Source organism: Cimex lectularius, unplaced genomic scaffold, assembly GCF_000648675.2.
Source record: "Cimex lectularius strain Harlan isolate CLEC.00 unplaced genomic scaffold, Clec_2.1 scaffold169, whole genome shotgun sequence".
NCBI classification, from domain to species: Eukaryota; Metazoa; Arthropoda; class Insecta; order Hemiptera; family Cimicidae; genus Cimex; species Cimex lectularius.
In genome coordinates this window covers 444610-463414 of record NW_019392751.1, presented here as the reverse complement: position 1 = coordinate 463414, position 18805 = coordinate 444610, and the positions used below count along the sequence as shown (strand labels likewise).

At 35.4% G+C, this 18805-nt stretch overlaps 1 protein-coding gene and 1 non-coding gene across 5 annotated transcripts in view; one reads left to right on the top strand and one right to left on the bottom strand.

Moving 5' to 3' along the window:
* The window catches only part of LOC106672023 (cadherin-23-like), a 135864-nt gene that overhangs the window by 7092 nt on the left and 109967 nt on the right, over nt 1–18805 (bottom strand). For all 4 annotated transcript variants that reach the window (XM_014403095.2, XM_014403092.2, XM_024227259.1 and 1 more), the window contains 9 exons: nt 4125–4398; nt 3081–3451; nt 2813–2974; nt 2618–2747; nt 872–1050; nt 610–807; nt 414–552; nt 218–345; nt 13–140 (listed from right to left, as the gene is read on the bottom strand). In XM_014403095.2, the coding sequence (XP_014258581.1) occupies nt 13–140; nt 218–345; nt 414–552; nt 610–807; nt 872–1050; nt 2618–2747; nt 2813–2974; nt 3081–3451; nt 4125–4284 (1595 nt within the window). In that variant the 5' untranslated portion in view covers nt 4285–4398. The remainder of the gene's footprint in view (nt 1–12; nt 141–217; nt 346–413; nt 553–609; nt 808–871; nt 1051–2617; nt 2748–2812; nt 2975–3080; nt 3452–4124; nt 4399–18805) is intronic.
* Trnaq-cug lies at nt 6461–6532 on the top strand. Its single transcript has one exon. It is a non-coding gene; the product is annotated as a tRNA-Gln (tRNA).

Genomic DNA, 18805 nt, shown 5'->3' with positions numbered 1-18805 from the left:
TAAAATACTCACAAGTCTGCCACACTTCCACCAAGGTTGGTATATCTAATGCCATCACTACCAAACTTTCCTGAATCCATATCCCGAGCGTAAACAATTGCAACTGTTGTTCCCATCACAGAGTTTTCAGGTACTGATGCCTTTTAGAAAGAAAAACAAGTTTGAAATATGTAAAATTAAGTTATTGTTTAGGGGTTTATTAGGTTATTGTTAATACCTCATATAATGGCTTGCTGAATTCAGGAAAGTTATCATTCATGTCCCTTACATGTACAGTGACAGGTACTGAATCAGATTTTGGACTGTTGGTAACTGTTTCTTTTGCAACTAGTGTGAAGTTGATCACTTAAAAAAAAATATATATATTTATTTCATCCATTTATGTTTACATCAAGTTGTAAATGTTTACATACTATTCATTTTTTCATAATCTAATTTTGTGGGGTCTTTAACACGAATTAGAAAGGAAGCTTCATTCACCCCTCGATGAGGAGTAACTTCAAAAATGTCATCATCACCAATAAGAACCATTTCAAATGTTCCATTGTTTCCCTAAAAACATCAATTGTTTCAGCAAAAAAATTGGATATATTGTATCATAATATATACCTGATCATAATCATAAACTTGCGGTACTGCAGGTGGGAGGAAAGTCAGCGGTGTGTTAACCTGTGCATTTTCGTTGACACTACAGACATATTTTTCACTTCTGAATTTTGGTAGTTCATCATTAATGTCTGTGACAATTATGGTAACTTCTGTTTTAGCAGTGGGTGGTGGGAAAATGGCTCTCGATTCCTCTCTTGCCTTAAGAAAAATATCATGAATAGAACGGCCAAAGAAAGCCAATAACATAGTTTGTAGTTGTTACCTGTATCTCAAGAATGTAAGCACCATTGTTTTGATTTATAATCTCTTCCCTATCGACTGCAATCAATGTAAAAACAGTGCCAGTTGATGAGTCAATTTCAAAAACTCCTCTGCCTTCTGTGTTGCTAATTGTATAACTGATTTTATTATTGATACCTCTATCACCATCAATAGCACGGACTGCAACAAAATTTTAATTATTGAACTCTAGACTATACAATTTCATATCGATAAAATTAAAAAGTGGGCCTGCAGTGTGCTTATCACAATTATGACACATTAATACTGATATAATTAACTTTTTCTAGTCATATAATGTTGGCAAATGCAGTATGAAGCTGATTTTTAAAGTTAAAAAAAAATTAATTTTATAAACATAATAAAATAATAAGAGCAATAATAATAAAATATAAATAAAATAATAATAATAAAACATATAATAAAATATAAAAAACAATAATGAAACTAATATATTCTTTAAAATATTAATTATTGGGTGTTGTGTGTTTGAATCCCGCTTGTGACATTAGCTTTTTCATCTCAACCAAGACCTTAGATAAAAAGAATAATTAATTGAAATAATTAATATGGTCAATTATGACCGTTAAACATGTAAGAATTTTGAAAGAAAAGCCGAAAGAGAAAAAAGGTAAAAGGAGACGGAAAAAGAAAAGGGAGAGGGAAGAAAAGGAGATGATTAATGTAGTTTTTAAAAACTCAGATGTCATGGACCTGAAACTAGCCAGCAAGGAAGCAGAACGGGGGTAGCAAATTCCATAGTCTTGACACTGCAATTCTGAAGGATGAGGGTAAAGTTTTAGAGGAGAATCGAAGGCTTGGGATATGATTGGTCATTTGGATAAGGAATGTGTGAAATATATTCAGGGATATTGAGGACTTTTATTTGATTTGATTTTAAATATGTACATTAAAACTATAAGTTTATAAATCCTTAGAATGTGCAGGTTGCTGAAGGCATTAATTTCTATATGTATTATTAATATTTATTAGTATATATAATTATAATAATTATTATTATTAATTTTTAAGGGTGTTTTTATGGCTAAGGTTATTTCACACTCTAAATGATATATGTAAAACTTCTATCTTAAGCCACCTATATCCCTTCTGACTGCTAACATTCTAAGCTCTGACTCCAAACATTCACTCATAATCTAATCAATCCTATTGCCATCCAAAGCTGCCATCAAAGCCTTTTAAAATATTAAATTGCAAGGTCAAATGTATGTGAAAAACCTATTTTAAATTATAAAATTTATTCCTGTTCTTTAATTAGAATTTCAAAATTTACACATTTCCCATAGGATATTATTGTGTGGCCAATAATAATAATGGAGTCAGACTAGCAAACAGACTCAGCAAAAGTATAGGCTCATCGTTCTTCTTTTGTTCTTCCTCTATAATTAATTACACTAATGGTACTTAACAACAATAATAAAACAAAAACACAAAAACACTGTTTTTTATATATTTTTTTAAATTTATTTATTTTTTATTTATTTATTTATTTTATTTATTTTTAATAAAGCTATCTTTCCTTATTTAAGTGCTATTATNTATTATATTTATTAATATGATTTCTTGTTTTAAGATCATAATGGCATCTAATTAATTAATTAAGGTTGCAATAGATTTTTCCCAATTTCAAGGTTCATGACTTGCTTCAGACAGGTTTCAAAATAATAAAACAACAAATTAATAAAAGTAAATAGGACTTAAAATCCACCTTGAAGAACTGAGGTACCAATAGGAGAATTTTCCACAATTCGTGTTACTGGAGAGGCGACTATGAATTCGGGTGGCTGGTCTTCAACGTCTTGGACTTTGACTAAAAGAGCAGCAGTGCCGGTATTAACCTAGAATAAAATGTGTATTAGAGATTCAAGTGCAAATGCTGTAATTTTTCTATTTTAGTGTTTACCCTGTCGTTGTTAGATCTGTCTACAGCAAGTACTTTGAGCTGGTAAAGGTATTTTTTTTCGTAATCTAATTTACCAACAAGCCTAACAATCCCTTTACCATTAACTGTTGACACGGAGAACACAGAGTCTTCGTTGTCTTGTGAGTCCAAACTATATACTACCTGGATAAACAAAATAAATAATAGTTAATTGATAATTTTCTGTCATTGAATGTCTTAAGGCAAAATTATTATTATTTATTGTTTTGATTTGACATTTGTTTATTACCTGCCCGTAAGGACCTTCATCGGCATCTGTCGCCTCCAGCTTGGTCAGGATACCTGGCTCGATGTCTTCTGGGACCGTGATTGTGCTTTGGTACGGCTTAAATATCGGTACGTTGTCGTTGACATCTTCCACAAGAAGGAGCATGCTTTGAGTTATGAAGTTACCGTCGCCAAGTCTGCCATCAGTCAGCGTCAGCACCAGCATATACTCATCCCTTATTTCCCTATCCAGCTCCTTGTTGAGGTAGACATTTGCTTCGTTGCTTTTGAGATTTTCTATAGATATGACATCCGATCCGCTATACTCCTTTATTCCGAATGTAAGCGGGTCTCCGTCTGGGTCCATACCTCTTAAGCGGTAAATTAAAGATCCTAAAGAACAAATAGATCAACATGTATGTTTATTGCTAAAAATATGAAACATTCTAAGAATCCAGTTGTTAAATCAATTAATCAATTCATCTTGTTTATGTTTAGGTAAAATAAATAATCCATCATATTTTCATTCAATAATCCATTAAATTGTAGACTTTCAAAAAGGGATTCCCAAAGAGCCCAACAAAAATGTAAGTCTTTAAAAACTAATGATGTTTAATTATAACTTAAACTAATCATGAAAAGATAAAGCTGAACAACAGAAGCAACTGCTCTAAGATATATTTGGTCAAGTGGAAACCATAATATTGTTAATATTAGAAGATGAAATTTTATCTTACATTAATGTTGTTTCCAAACTATGCTTTGTGACAAATATGGAGCTTCCTCAACATTAAAACAAGGCCAGAAGAATGTTTAAATGTTTAGAAATACTTTTCTTACATACTAAATCAACCAGCTATTGTGGCCGCTTCGACAACAAATGACAAAGAACTTTCTAATGCCATCAATTATCAAATATTTTTTAGGTAAGCATGCTATATTTTATTAATGTTTCATTTCCAAATTACGCCAGTTATACATATACATTTGGGAAAAATCAGTTGATTGTTGTTTATATACTTTTATTATACTTCATTATGGTCAAACATTTCTTAGTAGTACATACCAACAGGAGTTTCTGAGCCTTCTTTCAGCCTGAGGACGATTTCGGTCTGGCCGTCTATCAAGAAGCGGGGTGGCCTGTTGCCTGCTGCACAATTGACAAGGAGGCAGAGGCAGAAGCTGAGGAGAAGACGCCCCCGATCGTGTGTCCATCGTCGCTTCATACCTACTCGAGAGCATCCCACCTTCCAGGTTTGACACAAAACTGGTTTTACCTTTTGTTGAAAAAAGCCGGGAAATCCAACTTGGGGATGTTCTTTTTCATCGCATCAGAAAACCTGCAACAAAATGAAAGACAAGTTTATATACACATAATGATAAGAATGTGTTAAGAAAAATGTATTTTGAGAAAATTTCTATGCAGAAAGTCATAAAATGACAAGAATACTAGTTTGTCTATTTTGGTTATAACTGACAATTCAGAAAATAAAGTGCATTGTTGACTGTTCTTCTGAAGTAGAATCGGATTCTCTTCAATTGCAATGAAGAGAATGGAACGTCTGGTTGAACAAATGGGTGGGTGCTACCTATACCTTTATATGTATAGGGTATGTTTGTTATTATCAACAACAATTAAAGCAATCATTTTCATCTTGAGAGGCTGTTTTTCATTCATGGTACAGAAAAAAATGGAATTTTAGGTTATGCATGGTGTTCCTTGTTCATGAAAACTTTAAAAAGGAAGCTGAAGTAATTTGTCTTGTCCGAAGGTAACGATATATTGTATTTAGGAAGCATTCTAGTTCATACGTTGTTAAATGCTGGTAATACATTATCCATGATCATCCTTTATCAGGTTGCTCTTCAGTGGTCAATTATGCTGAATTAGTTAAACCAGTATTGTAAGATACTATAATATAAATTCTGGTATTAGTTAGTTATATTAGAGTTAGTTATATAGTTATATTAGATTACATTAGTTTGAAGAAGCATAATTTTTTCCCATTTTCTAGTACACTCTGGAAAAAAGAGTTTTTATTTTGCATATTTCTTAAAAACTAATACATGGATGTAACAAGCTTATTAATAATTATACTAATTATTATTATTATTAATTTTTAAGGGCGTTTTAACAGTTAAGGTCATTTCACGTCCTATATACTAATTATTATTATTAAAATTATTATTGACTAATCTAGTGATAGCTCTCCATATACTATTTAAGTAAGTAGAAAAATAATTGAATAAAATATTGATATTTTTATGTATAAATGTCTGTTATATAATTACAATTTGTTGAACTTTTTGAACTCAATTATATAACCCTTGATACATCAGTCATTTCAGCTGGCCACTCCATCTTTTAAAAGAATCGTTCCGTGACCCCTCGAACATTGGCCAAACAAACATGATCCCAGGCTTGTAGATAACACGTGAATGTTGTACTTGAAATGTCACAAGGCGTGGAAGGAAGTGGCTCTTGCCTCAAAATAAAAGGAATTTTGTTTTAGGGAAATCACAAAATATGATAGTAGGGAGATGATTTTACTCTTAAAGGCAAAAAAGTGGCTACCCTTGTTTTTATTTTTTATTTTTATTTATTTATTTTTTTATTATTTTTTTTAAAAGTAAATACTTGCAATCGTTATAACTTTAATTTTTTGTTTTTTTACTGGATATTTTTAAAGAAAATATAAGATATAGCTAAATAAAATCAATAAAAAATTATTGTATTATTAGAGTAAAACAATTTTACCAAAAATGCTGGTATGGAACGAATGAAGAAAATATTCAATTCAGTAACGAGCATTTAAGGAGCAACAATTGACAATAAACTCAACCATTATTTGATTCTTGCATAAAAAATAAACTTCTGATTTTTCCTTATTGAAGGCGGATCATCTAAAAAAATCCCAGCTTTTTTCAATCCTCAATGTTTTGGATTTATTTTAATCCTTCCTCAGGTGTGTAGTGGTTAAAACACTGGTCATCAGTTATTAATATTTTATTTTAAAAGAAACCAGAATGATACACTTTTTTAAGTCCTTCGGGCTCTAAACTAGAAACTAGTAATAATAATAATGTAATAGTAATATTTTATGAATTAAATATTTTACTAGACCAGTACGAGACCTTAGTTTTGTCAGTAGGTAGTATATACACCTTTACAAATAAGACTACAGTTACATACATCACAGTATACAGATATACAATAATATATTGCAGTAGCGTAATATAGGATATTAGCAGAGATTCTGAAGTAAAAATATTTTCAGTTCGATTTTAAGAATTTCAAAGTTGATTTATTGTCAAAAGAGTGAACTATTTAAAACATTTAAGCCGAGAAGCCATCTGATCATACTAGTTTAGTATCGGAGAACGTCAGCCCCCTCCAACAACGGTCCCATGGTGTAATGGTTAGCACTCTGGACTCTGAATCCAGCGATCCGAGTTCAAATCTCGGTGGGACCTAAACATTTTTTTCTTTTTCTAATAGGGAAAAAATCAACTTAAAAAGCTTTTAACGTGTACAATTAAATTCCGTTTTTAATTTTTTTGAAATTTATAAATAAATAATTACATGGAATTATTGAAAAATATAGGTAATACTTAGCATATCTATTAAATTTATGAGCGTTTCTTAATTGAAAAAAATGAAAATGAATTACTATTGATTTGTTTTGTAAATTTGGGACATGTGATGGATCAATGACTGAAAACACATATAAAGTGAAATAACTCTGAAATATTGACTGTTAATCAGTTTTTAACTCCATTGTTTTAGCAGTCGAATAATAACTACAGAGTGACATATATATTTTCTTTTTTAGTTAGACAACGTTCTGGCCATATTTTTTGTTTTACTTCTTTAAAATGATTTAATAATTATAATTAGTTGGCAAGTATTTGCTTTTGTCGTCGATAGTGAAGTTTTAAAAACTCCGCAATTTTAATCTTTTAAAAATGTCTTTATTCACTATTGCACTGGTGGCACAAAACAAAACGATTACAAAAATATCCTTAATCAGCGAGCAAGTTGCCCGTATTGTCGGACATTCAGAGGTACCAGGGGATTGCGAGGTGAATCCGGAGACGAGGGACGCCCAAGAGCCAAGGGACCAGCTGACGACCGATTTCACACTCTAAGACATCGCTTTGCCATTGCTTCTGAAACGTCTCAAAGATTTCCAAATGTGAGGGATGTGTCCGTGAGCGCTGAAACAGTACGAAGGTGGCTTGCAGAAGTGAGCCTACATTCCACAAGGCCAGCAATGGGATCCAGCGCTTACCAGAGACCGCTTGTTTGCAAGGGACACCGACATTGGGCGGAAACAGAAATGAAGGAATGTTAAGTCGCAGTAAGGAATCTCCGTTCTCCAGATAGACGTCTTCGAGTTTATCGAGCCGCTGTAGAGTACTACAGCCAATGCGACATTGCCGGAAGAGGGTCGTTCGGAGGTGGTTCAGTTATGGTACGGAGTGAAATTTCTTAGGAGGCAAAAACGGAGTTACACATTTTTAATAGGACGTCACTTAATATAGAAATCAACATGACAGAAATTCTTTAGGAATGTGTGGTGCATTTGCTCCGTTTATTGGCGATCAATTTTTGTTTGTGAAAGATAGTGCAAGACCAACTGTCGGCACTTGTGCTTTGTAGTATAATTGATATGTCAACATTTTCATCCTAAGACAACCATCCCATATTTCTGATTTGAACCTAATGAGTACTTTTGGGACGAGCTCGGACGTCGGGTAAAACGAAGAAATAACCCTTCTACAGCCTTAGCTGAGATGAAAGTTACGTTGAGATTCGGTATGAAAGTGTCAAGAAGTGGTTAAAAGCTTAATTATGGGCATATTGAGAATTTATAATATTTTAAAAGAGAAAGAGTAGGTAATTCACACTATTAAAGATTGTTACATTTGTTTTATAAAGTTTTATGTTCGTACACGAAAATGATTTTTTCTTTTTTAATTAATTTGGATTTTGAGAGATATTTTTATTTTCCCACTAACCAAATGTTTTAATAAATACAAGAATTATAAAAAATATCGGTGCTAATATTACTGAAAAGGCAAGTGCATAAAAACATCAAAATTTAAAAGTGCTAAAAAAAGTAATATATATTATGCAGGGTGGGCGACCAAGACCCGAGGGGTTAAATGCCTGGGTAGACTCGTACCCCATCCCTAAAAGGTCCGGGACTTGGTCGGTTCTTGGACTTGTTCATAAACCCCAAGATTTTGGCCCATTTTATCTCGGGGAGTGATTTGGTGATGTCCGCTCCTACAAAGGTTTCAAATCTGGACCTAGCATACCTCTACACACTCTGTGAGGTAGTGCCTTGCCGTTTCTTCTTTTATTTCGCAAAAACGGCAAAAGGAATCTGGAAGAATACCCTTTACGGAGAGGTGTCTTCTCAGTGGGCAGTCAGGATACATATCAGCCTCCTAATTTCCTTCCTTGAGATAGAGAGTAGCCATTTTGATTCCTGGTTTGATCACCTTAACGAACTCTTTCGATTGCCTGTGTCGGGGGGATAAATTCCACTACCTAAGGAATTGTTTCATGCCCCAGTTATTACTACTCTCTTTCGCTGAGCTCATAGAGTGAGGTGATACCGGTTTTGGCCCGACAAACGCAGTATTAGAATCTTCTTTGGCCAGGCCATCCGACTTTCATTGCCATGGTGTCCTTTATGTGTTGGTATCCAAATAAGGGTTACCTTGTTCTCAAACCTGGAAGAGATCTTATTGATAAGATCTACAGTTTCCTCCACCAGTCTTGAGGTTGACAAATGTTTTTGTAATGACCTGTTTTTGTTTGACTGTCAGAAAAAAATTCTAATATCCTTTCCCTTAATTTTATTTTTTTTTCATAAGTTTTCTACAACACAAATTAATGGCCCAGATTTCCGCCTGAAAAACGGAGGTGTTATTATCAAGAAGGGAGGAGATGCTGATTCTTAATTTCGGTATGTAGATTCCTGCACCACTCCCTCTACCTTTCAGTCAAAATCTAATAGCACAGGATTGGGCATTTTAAATCTAAAACAGGGAGGGCCATCTTGTAACAAAAAGCATACCACCCACGCGTCTTCCGTCGGGCATCATTCAAACGGTCGATCTTATCAAAATTTTCCCTTCAGTAAAATTGGAATAAAATGAGCTCTAGAATTGTACCATAAAAATACTGGATTCTCATTTAAAATAACAAAGTTAGTGTCATTTTCCAATTAGATGAGAACGTTATGTTAAATCTGTTACCACCACACGATTGGTAGCCAAAATTAACTTGGAGTTTGTATAAGATCATTTTTTGCTAAAGTTACTCGTTTTCGAAATAATAAAGTGGTTGGACTATCTTGTTACAAAAAGCAGACCCCCACGCTTCTTCCGTCGGGCAAACTCATAAACGGTCGATCCTATCAAAATTTTCCTTTCAGTAAAATTGGAATAAAATAAGCTCTAGAATCGAATTGTACAATAAAAATATTGGATTCTCATTAAAATATCAAAGTTAGTGTCATTTACCAATTAGATGAGAACGCTATGTTAAATCTGTTACCACCACACGATTGGTAGCCAAAATTAACTTGGGGGTTGTACAAAGGTATTTTTGTGCTAAAGTTAATCGTTTCCGAATTAAATGCATGGACTATACCCCTGTATAGTACCTAACCAAACTATGTCTAATATAATTAAATTAATATATCAAACATTATTCTATTCCAACGATGAGATTACCCATTGTTTTCACTGGCGATTTCAAATTTAATTTTGCTTCTGAGGAAAAGCAACGTTTCATTGCTTTTTTAGATCTGAAATTTAATTTAAAAATAAACAACAGTCTTAACTGTTAAATCTGGAAACACCGTTATGGGATTTGTTAGATACCTTGAGAAATTAGAATCAAGAACATTCATATCATATTTTAGTTACCATAAACCAATAGTTTGTTTTCTAGACTATGAAGAATCATTAATGATTGTAAATTAAAAATTGAATATTTATTCCAAAACGAGCATGCTCTTAAATGGTGACTTGTCATCAGGAAGTTTCACTTCTGTAGTGTGTAGTGTGAGATACGAGTTTTTATATATTTATTTATTTTTATATTTCAGTTACGATGACGTGGATGGTGGGGTGTTGTGTGGGTATTAGTATTGTTTCTCGGTGAGTTTGATGGATCAAGTCACGGTTTTTTTTATAGTTCTAGTCGGTCTTTTTGATCTTCCTCCTCCCTCGAATGATGGAAAACACGGACCAAGACTGTGTACAAGTGCGAATGAGAGAGGGAAGAAGATTTCTTTCTTTACTCGCGTTTGTAAAACAGGAACGAAAGACCGAGAATAGATGACACACCTACACATGTGTCCGTAAGATTCGCTTTGCAAAGACTCGAAGGGAGAAGGATGTCACGTGGAAGGGGGATTCTTCGAAGACGGCCTTAAAAGATAGACGCGAGCCTGCCTAACACTCGTGTTGTATGTGGGTCTATTCTAAGTTAAGTCTTGCGATCATGACAAGTGGAGAAAGGGGACTCCCGGGCAGGAAGAACCGCCTTTCGCGAGAGCGAAGACTGAGATGAATGCCATCGGGATTCATAGAAGAGTGTGTCACGATCGCTGGCCATGGACTAAGTCTTCGAGCTGTCGTGAGGAAAAGGTATACGGAGAAAGAAAGACCCGACGAAGAAGTTGATTTTAGTCAGTTGTGAAGTGACGCGGAGTCAGCGAGAGTCGAATATATTCATGGCTTGAAAGGTAGGATAGATTATAGATCGGTACTGAAGACAGAGGATTCTTGTCCGAAGAAACGGGAAGAGACCATCAGGTGGCCGCACTCACTGCGCCGGTACGCTTCGACGTGGTACAGTAGGTTAGACGGGCGTGGTGCCGGCGACGAAACCGGATGTTATACATCGCTTGACGAGACGTAAGGTACAGCGTGGAAATTTAATTCGGACCCTACTTAGGACTCGGAACCGGGCGGTTGAGGAGGCCTTTCGTTGAAAACGGCAACTTACATTGTTGTTCACGTCGGAAGCCAGCGGAGTACGGAAAGTTTCAAACGTTCGATACGTCGTAGAGATCGGCACACACACGAGAGGAGAAAGAGAGAAAAAGAGAGAGAGAGAGAGAGAGAGAGAGAGAGAGAGAGAGAGAGAGTGAGAGAGAGAGATTCAACTCACCCCCTTACCATTTTATAAAGCAGACAACACACGAGAGGAGAAAGAGAGAAAAAGAGAGAGAGAGAGAGAGAGAGAGAGAGAGAGAGAGAGAGAGAGAGAGAGAGAGAGATTCAACTCACCCCCTTACCATTTTATAAAGCAGACAATTGACTTCACGGAGAATATATAAGCAGACAGGATGAAAAGGTTCAATACCCCTCAGACCACCTCAGACCACATAAAGAAATTTCACATTTTTATAACGCATTTTCATAAAATTTGTTCGATTATCATACCGTAACATATTTATTCATGTGGGACACATTTCAGGCATCTTCAATACAATCACAGGCACTCATAGAGAGGCGGATTAATTATTATGGGAGTTACAATATTAAAAAAAAATATCAACATCTAAATATCTAAATAGAGATAAGTGGAAAAATTCCAAGACGTATTTGTTGAAGAAATCACACGATGTTCAAAAAGAATTCGGATCACGTCTGGTTTGCACGTCCTCGGCCAGTTCATGACCGTGCAAAGCCGGAACGTACGCACATCCGGAGAGATGGGCGTTTGGGCGTTCCGGAAGCCGCCGGCAGGAAGCCGAATTGTCCTTTTATCCTTTTGTGTTTCTCCACGTTCGCCGTTTCAATTAGCCGTGGATTGTGGATTATACAATTAAGACAACAAAGAAACTGGAGAACATTACAACTTACTTCAGCTCAACTGAAACAACACCCGTTCCCAGTAACAACATAACGATCGCTCTTTTTCTGCTTTGTATTACAAATGAAAATTGTGTAATTTCCCTAATCCGGAATTGACGTTACTGCACAGCCATAATGTGTACCTATTTTTCTATATTATTGAAACTGTTTGGCAGTTTTTTGTTCACTTTGAATCACTTTCATTTTTTTTTAATAGAAATTTCAACGACTAATTTTTTTAAACAATTAGTTACTGAAAAATCAAATTTTTAGCAATTAAACGTCAAATTTGCACTGGTGTTAACTGACCTTGAGAGAGAGAGATATACCTCATCCCCTCAGAACTTTATAAAAGAGAATTAACATCACAGAGAAACGTATAAACAGACTGGGATGAACAGGTTCATTACCAATAGTAATGAAGAAAGACCGAAAGTAAGAGAGTACGAACGATGGAGTGTGTGAAAGAGAGAGTGAAAGGGAGAGAGGAGATAGGTAGAGAAAGAGAGTAAGAGGGTGGAAGGGATGGTGGGTGGGGGGAGGGAGAGATAGATGGATAGATGGATGTATAGATATATAGATAGATAGAATAGAGAGAGAGAGAGGAGAGAGAGAGNATTATCGCTTTTGAAATTTCGGAGGATTGCTGCGTCGTTTTTGGGATGAAAGGTGTTGTATTGTTGAGAAAACGTGGTTAGGGTGTAGGTCCGGGGTTTTTGGAATGAGAGAGAGAGAGAGAGAGAGAGAGAGAGAGAGAGAGAGAGAGAGAGAGAGAGAGATTTATGTGATTGTTAGAAGGACGCATGTGGTAAGTTGTCTTTTTTTAAGTTACCACCAAACGTGACAAACAGCTAAATTGAAGTCATTTCAAAATGAATATGCTATGTATAGGTAGTTCTTAATGACTTAATGATCGCAAACCTCATTTTGCATTACAATTAGCAATTTTCTACCGCAAAGCAGTTATAAAAAAGCAAGAAGGAGGAATGACTGCTTTATTACGTTTGTTTTATTTTTGTGGGCGGCCTGCGGTTTAACAATTGTTGTGTGATTTGGATTTGGATTGATATAGGCTCAAATCCGAACATGTACGTACATATATACAAACATTTGCCGAGTTGAACCTATTGGTTTCTAGCAGTACACCTACAATTCCAGCTTTTGCTATTTACAGTAAATTGCTGGCAGACTCGAGAATCTCCCACCACGGGTGTGGCAGCCCGAGGGCACACCTCAGTCTTATCCATCCAGCCACCGATGTTGGGCTCCGGGGCGGGGGTGATGTCAACAGCTAGATCAATTCAGCACCCAACTTATGCAATTCCAAACCTATTTGTACTCACGTTCATTCTTAAATATATTCTCTCCTATTTCCATACCAATCATTCAATTAGAGTGGTGGAGTACTCAAAATTCCTCCATCACCCTTTACACATATTATACAACAAACCTAATTAAGGGTCGATGTAGTACTCGATATTCCACCATCGACCGTCACACATCACGCATTCACACTAATAAGTACATTCAAGCTAATAAATACATTTACTCTCAACACAAGCTAGGAGTACACAACTACTATTACTATATACAATAGAACAAATCATTCATTCTAGTAGTGCTTAACATTCTTCCACCACCATTTACACATACTATATAAATCATCTAACTGGAGAGGCATAGAGTAGAAAGGCGACTATTCGTAAATTAGTATCTCGCTCGGACACTTGAACAATGGAGGGGCTGTTATCTTCACATATCGGAGCCCATTTGGGTTGTGGCAATCAGATGACCGGGACCCTGTGTGGAGAACGCTTTACTTCATGTGTCATGTATGAGTCACAATCTTTGCCAAGACTGTCAGATTGGTTTAGGGTGAAATCAATATCCATGCCAGTACCGAAGTTGCGAATTTGTTAACCAGACCTTGGTCATTCTGGTTCATCCTTTCTCGTTGGGTGGTCTAGTAACAACAGGGAAAAGAGGTCGAAGAATACGATTTAAAAAGAAAAGGTCTAAAAATTGTCTTATTACGTCCTTCAGCTAAGAAACAACGAATCTACTCTGTATCATAAATGAAATAATATGTCGACAAACTACAAGCAGGTATGCCGGAACAGCTCTTTATTTCGTAGCATGTCGCAACTCACCTGTAGAACCGTTGTAGATTGGGAGGAGAACGGCCTTATTGACTGTTTTGGTACGTTCGGCCTTGCTAGTGACCGGCGATTCATAACGCGGGGTCACGCACCGCTCCCCACGAAGTTAATTATCCTAGGGCCAACATTTCCTGAGAGTGATATATCCGAATATCACCCGAAGTTCGTTCTTGTTTTGCTTAATTCCTGCTAAAAAATCCAATGTACTATATATTCAGGTCCTTATCCTGTATCTGTTGGATAATCGACCAACATAGAAGATAGAGGGATAAAATATGTAGATTAAATGGGCTACGAGTAAATAATTAACCTCGGGAAAGTCGTGTTGTTAAATACTAATAAAGAGTTAGACAATATCAAGGGGGAAATATCAAAAGAAAAGGTTTTGTAAATATTTTTGATTCGCCAGAAAAAAATGCAATTAGACTTGAAAGATAAGTCGAGTTGTCTTAAGTTTTAGCTTTCTTTTATTATATAAAATATGCCATAAACTATATATATTGTATAAATGTTTACGAATAATAGAAAACCAAGTAAATCACGTGAACAATTATTTTATTATATTATTATTATTACTAGTATTTTACTTTTTCCTTTGGCAATATTGCCATATGAATAGCTAAGAACGTTGAAAACAACAATTACTTTAACATTGTTTATTAATCGCTTCTCATTGTAATAAGTGAAAACTAAAAGAGTGGATCAAGGTAAAAAAACTAAACGTTGATATATTTCCTTTACCAGTTACATGAAATAAATATTTTAAATTAACGCATGGAATGTACAGACAACAAATGAACAATTAATCAATAATTAATCAAATAATAACGTAACTTGAATTAATATTTTTATTAACGGCATGTAATAATGCATATAATTCATATGACATTTTATATTAAAGGCCTCATCTGAGTTGAGATAGAAGATAAGAGAAAGAGGGATACATAGATAGGTAGAGATAGAGATAAAGATAAAGATAGAAAGATAGAGATAGAAATAGAGATAGAAAGATAGTGAGAGAGAGAAANGGGTGAGAGAGAGAGAGAGAGAGGGTGAGAGAGAGGGAAAGAGAGAGAAAGATATTAGTTTTTGTAGTTCATAATTAAACCATTTGGATTTAGTAGATAAAAAGTCAGATATGTAAAATTAACTTGTTTTTTGAACTAAAGCTCTATGATTTGATGTCATTTATGAATTATGTAAGTTAATAATTAATGATTTCTAAGTATTACATATGTGTTCAGATTCTGTCAATGATCGGCCTACTCCAACTCCTCTGTGAGCGGGAGTATCTCAGGGTACTTGGACCAATAATTTATCTACTTTAACCGCAGGTATCCCAACTTCACCTTCACCGTCACTGCAACCTTTGCCGACAACATAGCTGTGCTATCCTTTCATCCATATCCGACAATTGTTTAGGAGGAGCTCCAAGTACATGTCTTGAAAATAGCCGAATGTAGCAAACACTAGCGTATAAAGCACATTGAAAGCAAAAGCACCCATTTATTATTCACCTTTCGAATCAAAACCTCTCATCCGATATTTACCAATAATACTCCAATAAACTGCGTCCGCTACCTTCGGTTCCACCTAGATTCAAGTCTTATCTGGAACACATGACTGAAAGGACAAGATTAAACACGTTTCGGACTACTCTACAGACTACTATCACGCAAATCTACCGTTTCTATAAAACACAAACTGACAAGCTACATGCAATACCAATCTCGACATGCGGACTAGAACTGTAGGGCACCGCCAAACCTTCCAACTTCCAAAGAATGCAGTCCTTTCAATTCAAAATCCTCGTAATCACAATCACTGCTGCTTACTAAGTCTCCAACTACACTTTTGACAACGACCTCAAATTCCCTTTCCTGCAAAAAATAATTTCCGAAACATTTTCCACTTTCTACAATAAACTCTCCACTCACCCCATTCGAGTCCCAATAGAAACCACCCCTATAATTCCACCAGACGGCTATTCAACCCTATAACTCGCCTCTATGATAGATTCTATTAAGAAATTTTTGAATGTACCACTCAATTATATGACAATTTTAGATTCGGGTGATGTGCAAGTTTACCGTCGAGCAGTAGAATACTTTAAAACGATTGGGTACAGTGTGTGAGAGATATTTAATTAATTAATAACTAAATAAGTTGAGACATGGCTATGGCTGGCCATGCTAAAGGCAAAAACACTCCCCTCACAACATATGATCTATATCATTTGCAAATTTAACTATCACATGTTGTTAATAACGTTACATACGTTTACATTTGGCATTTATAATATTTTGATTTCTTACGAAGAAGAGCAAAAACAATCATTTTCAAAAGGTAAAAAAAACGTAGTTGTTCAAGTGGTTTCTGGATTAACGGAAAAACAAACTATTATCCTCAATAAATTTTGTTCCGCCTGTTTTTTCAGCTATTGTTTTCCGATATTTTGTGGGAAAAGATTATGCTCATTATTTCAGAAATGTTGTCAAAGAAAGTGGATGAAAAACGACAACGACGACGCAGGATACTCGTGATAGGTCGTTCTGTTGTGAAAGGTGCTCCAGATATATTGCGAAGCCGAGTGTCGGCCATCGCGGGACATTGTTTTCGTGTCTGACCCAGTGTGCCTTGCATTTAAATCGCCAGCAATTATCACCTTTGAGCCAAGTTTTATCAATTTTGACAGTTCTTTTTTAAAAAACAATTGTGTTCCCGTTCTATACGCTGATATAAAGGTTATTTGGCATTTGGGAAACTCCAATTCGATACCAACTAACTCCATCGATGTACATCTTGGTAGCCCTAGTAGTCTATGTTTGATTGTGTTTTTTACGGCAATGGCCACTCCTCCGCCCCTAGAATTGCGATCATTTCTGTACATAATGTAATTTTTTAGGCAAATTTTATCAAATTAGTCTAACTTGGTTTCATTTAATGAGCAAATATCTATGTTTAAGGTTTCAAGAGTAAGTAGTAATTCTGGCGTTTTCTTTTTAAGCAAGTTGCAATTCCAGTGGAGGAAGTTAGTAGCAAAGTTTTTATTAAATTTAGTCATGAGTACCAAATAGCTTGAATAGATTTTCAACTATAATTAACATTTTTGAAATGGGGTCATCTGTGCTTTGCATTTTACAAACTACAGTTTTTGATTTAAAAATTCAGTAATGTTTGTAAAATTTACAATATTTTTTAGTTCGTTAACCAGATTTAAGATGTTGCTCACCAAGGATGTTGAACTACCTGGTTGAGAAGAGGTCGCAGGCAGAGCGCTTCGTTGGGGTCATGTTGAATTCCTCATGGAAGGTAGTTGGTGAAGTTTGGGAAAATCCGCTTTGTTCATGTTGAATCATGGCTTTGCAGCAGAAACTGTTGTAGTCGTTTTTCTCACTGCAACTGCAAGATAAGCTGGGCATTCTGGATGAAATACACAGTGGTTTCCATTGCAGATTGCACATTTCCTTAATGCTTGAACATTCGATGTACTGACGAGAGTCATGTTCCAAAGCACAAGTTGCACATTTGAATTTTTTATGGCAGTTGGCTGCGGTGTGTCCAAATGATTGGCACCGATAACACCTAATGTCCAATCTTCTGGGTTTGTATTTCTCCCAGTTTATACGGCAATGTACCATTGTTTTAACCTCAGTTATTTCTTTGACTAATGTCCCGATCTTGAAGAAAACAACAAAAACAGGTAGTTTTACTGTTCGTGAAGTCTCATTGTCTAATTTCCTTTCAAATTGGTTTACTTTATAAATTTCCAAGCCCGTCGAGGTCAAATCACCCTTGATTTCTGCTGGGATGATCTGCGATGGCAACCTTATAATCATTTTGAGACCAATATCTGATTTTGGAGTGAACGTATAGAACTCTACATTAGTATTTGCTAGATATACTTTTAGCGCCGAGTAATCTTCTTTATTCTAAGTGTAGACATATACTCGATTTCCTTTCAGTTAAAGCTCTATATCTCCTTTGATTGTGGATTTTATTTTCAAGATCATTGAGGTATGATTTGAAAACTGGCTTAGCATTACAAGGGGAGGCATGCTGAATTTTTTTTCCTGATGGGAATATATTCTTCATTATCAACAGCATCGCTATCGGAAAGTGAGTCGTATTTGTTTGAGGTTTCCACTGAGGCACCTTCAACAGGCTCAGTACGTCTACGTTTTGCAGCTCGTTTACCCGAAATAGGAACGAAATCATTGCCTCCGTTGTCAACGCCGCTGGAAGCTTCACTCATCGCAATTTCCTTAGAAATTAGAGAAGTTTTTCGCCTTTGGTTGTAGCACGTCGGTCACTTATCCGGTTACCGCAAGAAAAGCCGATAAGAACGATGTTTAGGGGGCAACCGCTGGACCAAGACTGATCATGTAAATCTAAACATTAGGGCGCATGGACCGTTCTTACATTTAACGAGCATTCGTACATGAAAATAAACTTTATTTTCATGTACGAATGCTCGTTAAATGTAAGAACGGTCCATGAACCCTAATTTTTTATTAATAATATGTAATAATAATATAATAATAATAATAATTCAATTCNCACTCACTCTTTCTCTCTCTCTTTCCAACTTCACATAGCAAATAGTATAACAAAAAACATATTTGTGATGGAAATTTGATTATTAATCCATCACCTTTTCAGGTCGACAGACAAGAAATCATAGTGAAACCTTCGATAT